Source organism: Brassica oleracea, chromosome C6 (genome assembly GCF_000695525.1).
Source record: "Brassica oleracea var. oleracea cultivar TO1000 chromosome C6, BOL, whole genome shotgun sequence".
Classification (NCBI taxonomy): domain Eukaryota; kingdom Viridiplantae; phylum Streptophyta; class Magnoliopsida; order Brassicales; family Brassicaceae; genus Brassica; species Brassica oleracea.
In genome coordinates this window covers 34,626,711-34,632,593 of record NC_027753.1, presented here as the reverse complement: position 1 = coordinate 34,632,593, position 5,883 = coordinate 34,626,711, and the positions used below count along the sequence as shown (strand labels likewise).

At 32.0% G+C, this 5,883-nt stretch overlaps 1 protein-coding gene across 1 annotated transcript; it reads left to right on the top strand.

Moving 5' to 3' along the window:
• The first annotated feature begins 4,386 nt into the window (after positions 1–4,386).
• Positions 4,387–5,523, top strand: LOC106299111 (glutathione S-transferase U12-like). The gene is made up of 2 exons (XM_013735250.1): positions 4,387–4,782; positions 5,021–5,523. Exons 1-2 carry the CDS (start codon positions 4,453–4,455, stop codon positions 5,375–5,377), a joined length of 687 nt encoding a protein of 228 aa, XP_013590704.1. The 5' UTR covers positions 4,387–4,452; the 3' UTR covers positions 5,378–5,523.
• The last annotated feature ends 360 nt before the right edge of the window (positions 5,524–5,883 follow it).

The following is a 5,883-nucleotide window of genomic DNA, read 5'->3' as shown; positions in this document are numbered from 1 at the left end:
TTTTTTTTTTTTTGCTAATATTTGGTAAATGCCCTAAGTTACTAAGACATTTTACTATATCAAGCAAAAGTTAAGTATACATATATATCGAATACAAGATTCAGCCGTATTCATGTTGTGGCACGACATAGTAATGGATTTGGGACAAAAGACGTTAATATTTTTTTTTTATTCTTGAAACGGGTGATTGTTAGAGCATGTTCAGTGATATAGCTTGGGATGGGGTTATTTTGAGATACTCCAACACTAATTTATAATAATTCATCATTTAGTGTCCTTTGAAAACTTCTATTAGATGCTCCTAATAATGTTGCTCTTATATTCTTAGTGCTTTCTTGAGTTATATTCTTATTGCTTATAACTTCTCTTTTCCTTGAATAGCAAACATATAAAATATCACACATGACTGTCAAAATCATTTGAATTTTGTACTTTAACGATAACAAATCATAAGATGATGATGACGTTGTGGCGACGCGTATGAATTATGAAATTTTAGTTGTTTCATGAGATATTGCCGAGTAAGCCTGACTTTTTTTTTTTTGGTAAAAGTAAGCCTGACATGTTGTCCTCTCTTTGTGTTGTTCACGTTCACGGTGCTCTCTCAGTCTCCAAGTTATAAAATACACCCACCAGTCGAGAGCTGATCCACTGCGCCATACCCTCACTCTTTTACTCTGCACGATCACCACGTCATCAATGTGGATCAGGATGTGAGAACCCCATGACGTGGCGCCATGTGGTTCGGAATTTAGTTAAAAACGTGTATAACGCATACCTAAGTTTATTTATAAAAGACATTAGAAACCGTTTGATTAAAAAAAAAAGACATTAGAAACCGTAAAATTCAGAAGAAAAAGACAAAAGAATTTCTAAATTATCGTAATTTTATAATATGACAACAGAACATGTTACTAACTACCATTTTTATCAACTTATCAATACAAATTCCCGATTTTACAACTACATAATTACTGTATCTTTTTATAAAATAATATTAAAATTATAATTTATTGATTTATAAGTTATTAATTCATGCTAAATATTAATAAATATCAAAACAAATATATATTTAAAGAACAGATTTATTGGGAATATATTTAGCCATTATATTTAATTACATACAAATTTTATTATTTTGTCGTTTATATATTATTTGAATAAAGCAACTTATCAATATATAAATTTATTAATTCAGATGCCTATTAACTTATAAATATTAATTTATAGTATTTTATTGTGAATTTGTTTTGGGAAAACTTAAATACAAAATGCGACCATACTTGAGACTGACATTAATTTAGTTTTTTTTTAATAAATAAAGTATAAAATAAAATTATTTACAACAAGATATTTCTCAACTCATAGAAATTCGTGACACATACCTAAAGATGTGGCTTCGGGTCCTCCTTGTTGGCTTTTTGAGTTGTTCGTGAATGAGAGCAGGTTTTTGTAATCTTGATTGTCTTGGGGTTGAAGTTTGGAGAGATCAAGATTTCTAGTTGTTTTGGGATGGGGTTTGTTGGTGCTGTAGTTCGATGTTGTATCGTTCCCTCCCTTTGAGAGGGTCCATATCTGTGACTTTTTATATATAATCAAAACCAGTGTTAAAAAAAAAAAAGAAACACCATTCCTGGGTTGCTTACAATCTATGCACATTACTTTAGAGTCGATTGAAATCAGACGAGACCAACCTTGAACAATGTAGCATTAAAGCTTCGCTGACCATCCCACAAAGGTTGGACAAACCCCACCCACTCATAGGCATTAAGATACCTTATTATTATAAAAGAAAACACATTACTATCATCCTAATTTCAGTTCCATAACATATAATCTAATTACATGTATGAATATATCATTTATTTCATGTTTAAAGTTTTTGGTATACATATACAAAAGCATTTAAGGTCTTTTCCTAAATTAAAACATTATTTATCGTCTAGCTAAACATAATTCAACCAATAATAAAGTAAATTCCTAAAACATAAGCATTTAATATTCATCTGAACGAAAACATCACTTAGAGTTGAGTTGATGTAGAAAGAATATACAGTAAAAACTCTATAAATTAATAATGATGGAACCATGATATTATATTAATTTATAGAGTTATTAATTTATAAAAATACTTTTTAGATTTTTTTTTTATTTATAAAATACGAAATAGTTAATTTTACTGTATATACATTAATTAAATTTTAGAAATTAGACTATCATATTTTTTTACTACATTATTTGGTGTATATTTTTATGCTTCATAGAATTCAAATGTGATTTTCGATATAATTTTACTAAATATTATCAAAATATTTTGATTTTTTTTTTAAAAAAAATAGAGATAATTTTATTGTGAATATAAAACAAACAATATAATATTTAGTTTATACTTATATAAAATGTATATATAGATAGATTATTAATTAATGATTTTATTGGGACTAGATGAATATATTAACATGGATCGGTAAAATTTATTAATTTATCGAATATTAATTTATGGAATTTATACTGTATATATGTTAAGAGTCACAATTTTGAGATGAATCAGTGTATAATTTAACTTCCTCTTTTTCTGTCATCCGGTTATCGTTGATGACAGTAGTTAAAATATATGATTGAGTTATTAAACTCGGTAGAATACATAAAAATCATCATAGACTAAGCCCGAAGAGAAAGTCGAAGCTTAATAGAGCAGGACACATACAAACAAAGACTAAAATTGAAACGAAACGAAACGAAACACTTTCTCAGCTAAATCCATAAGCAATTCATCAAATAAATAAATAGAATTTGGACTTACAAAACTTTTGCATGTACTATTACCCCAATTTGAAATCCCCTATAACTTAGGAGGATCGTTCTAAACTCTAAAGTCAAGCGCCAGTTATTAGAGATACGTGGGCCGTAAGATATGTATCTTACGGACCAAGACTGTGAAGCCCGTGAAATCCATGAAGACCTTCAAGACTAAAACGAAAGACTTGAAGAACAAGTTACTCTCAATATATTCTAGCATATTTATATTAAGTGTTTAGGAAAATTATTATTATCTAGTGTTAACATTATGTTAATGTTACCACTATATATATGCATATTGTATTCTCTTATTAAACACAACACAATAATATATCTATTCTATTATACTTTACATGGTATCAGAGCATTCGATTCTTAGTGATCTAAAATAAAGCTTCCGCAAGTTTTAAGCTTTTGATCATGCTTATCATCGGTGGTGTTGACGATGAAAGAGATGATGGTGCCGAAGACGATCCAGATGATGATGAGGTGAAGCAACATAAGTTTGAGTTTGTGTTCACGTGATCAAGTTCCATAAAGTCAATGGGGTTTGTTGGATTTTAGTTTTATACTCCAGTGGTTTTTTTCTTTTTTTTTGGTTTTTTTTTATTTGTCTGATTATTTCTTGGTTTTAGTCGGGTGAGTGCAAGAGAATACGAGGGTTTTAGTAATGCTAAGGGTTTATGATTTCACATGGGTTATGTTTGTTAGAGATTTTCTATAGTTTAGAATTTCTCAGAGTTTGTCATATTGTTTTCTCATAGTTTGAGATTTTATTGGTTATAGTTTAACCATTACGGGGAAGTTCTAGTAGAACGTTTTAGGTCAAGTTGTTTAGTCCAAGTTATGGACTGTCCGAGTAAAGGACGATTGTTCGTGGAGTTGCAGTTGCGTCCACGGGATGTATTTCCATTGTCAAGACCAAAGAAGAGCTGAAGTTTTCATCCCTCCTTGTCTAAGTTGAAGTTTATTCCCGAAGGAATCTACTGATTTGTTTTCCTCGACATAGTGTCCACGACATACGTGGTCTGCTTTGTGATTGCAGATTTGCGTGTTGCATCCCACGTTTGTCGTGCGGGGGAGTATTAGAGATACGTGGGCCGTAAGATATGTATCTTACGGACCAAGACTGTGAAGCCCGTGAAACCCATGAAGACCTTCAAGACTAAAAGGAAAGACTTGAAGAACAAGTTACTCTCAATATATTCTAGCATATTTATATTAAGTGTTTAGGAAAATTATTATTATCTAGTGTTAACATTATGTTAATGTTACCACTATATATATGCATATTGTATTCTCTTATTAAACACAACACAATAATATATCTATTCTATTATACTTTACACCAGTGAAATTGAAACTTTGTCAACAGTCAATCGTGACACGCTTCCAAAGTCAAGCGCCGGGAAATAGAAACCATCTCATTTCCAGCGACTAATCTTTGGTTGTAACTTTTCAAAAATCAAATCTAGAATTAAGACCTTAATTAAAAAATATACTCAGCCGCCAACATGCCAGCTGGAGAAGAAACTCAAGAAAGACACATAATAATCGAATTGTTCCTTCATACGACAATTAAAATAAATACTCACCCAAAACAACTCCATCTCAAGACACAACTCAAACTAAGATAAGAAAGTAAAGTCTCAGATGGCTCAGAGCGGTTTGAACAGTACTGTGAAGTTATTAGGGACATGGGGAAGCCCTTTCGCTTTAAGGGCTCAAGTAGCTCTACATCTCAAGTCTGTAGAGTACGAGTACATGGAAGAAGTCCTGAACTCGAAGAGCGATCTTCTTCTTGAATCCAACCCAATCTACAAGAAAGTCCCTGTCTTAATCCACGGTGATGTCTCCGTCTGCGAGTCTCTCAACATCGTTCAGTACATCGACGAATCTTGGCCGTCAGATCCTTCCATCCTCCCCTCACATCCCAGTGATCGCGCCTTTGCTCGTTTCTGGGCTCACTTCGTCGACGGAAAGGTAACAAATAATTAAAGTGATATTTATTATTCTATTTTTTATACCAAACATCAATTATTTATTTGACTAATTAAATATTGGAGAAATTAGATAATAATAATGCAAGCAAATGTTTTAAGAATCTTTTAATAGATTTTACATTCAACTAATCATTTATTTCTAAGACGCCGTTATGAAATAGTCTAAATATAATATCAGCATTAAACATGCGTGTATATTGACATGGACATGACAATAGTGCTTTGAAACGATCAATGCGGTGGCCGGAGCAAAAGATAACGATGTGAGAATGGCCATGGCGGGGAATTTGACAGATTGTCTAACGTCGCTTGAGGAAGCGTTTCAGAAAAGCAGCAAAGGCGGATACTTATTTGGAGGAGAAAACATTGGGTTCCTCGACATCGCTTGTGGGGCTATGGTGGGCCCACTTTCTGTCGTCGAGACGTTTTCAGGTGTGAAGTTTTTGAGTGAAGATACAACACCAGGCATGCTCCAGTGGGCTGAGAAGTTCAGGGCCCATGAAGCAGTGGAACCTTACTTGCCTACTGTCGCCGAGTTCCTTGAATTCGCCAAAAAGAAGTTCAATGTTCAGTGATGATTTACATCTCAATATGGTTCTAGAAAGATGTGTTCTAATCTAGTTAGAAACTGGTAAAAATAATGATATATCAATTAGGAGTTTTGGGGATTTTGGTATGTTATCTTTTCTTTATGTTATGAGTTTTTGATTTTCATCTCTTATTCAAGAAAGCTGCTAATTAAGTTCTATGGTATTTAGTTCTTAAAGTTATTAAATGATAATTTTCTCTTTTGTGTTGCATTAATTTGATTAAATTTGTCGATTCAAAAAGTTAATCTCAAGCAATTCAGAATCACTTGATTAACGACTTAGGTCTCTAAAGCTTACATGAACTTGTAGATTGAGCAGAATTATCAAACTTTACGCTGCACAATATTGGTATCAACACAAAAATAGTGACAATTTTTAATACCGATTTGATCAAAGAAAAATTTTCAACCCAATGAAACAGAGTTACTTGTGTATCTTAAAGAACAGATGCAACAATTCGCATGACATTACGTGATCAGTTATATGTGTGT

Bases quoted from the DNA above. Each gene is read 5' to 3' on its own strand.
- LOC106299111 (XM_013735250.1), top strand. From the start codon at position 4,453: ATGGCTCAGAGCGGTTTGAACAGTACTGTGAAGTTATTAGGGACATGG. The intron at 4,783-5,020 runs GTAACAAATAAT...ACATGACAATAG, and splicing joins CTCACTTCGTCGACGGAAAG to TGCTTTGAAACGATCAATGC.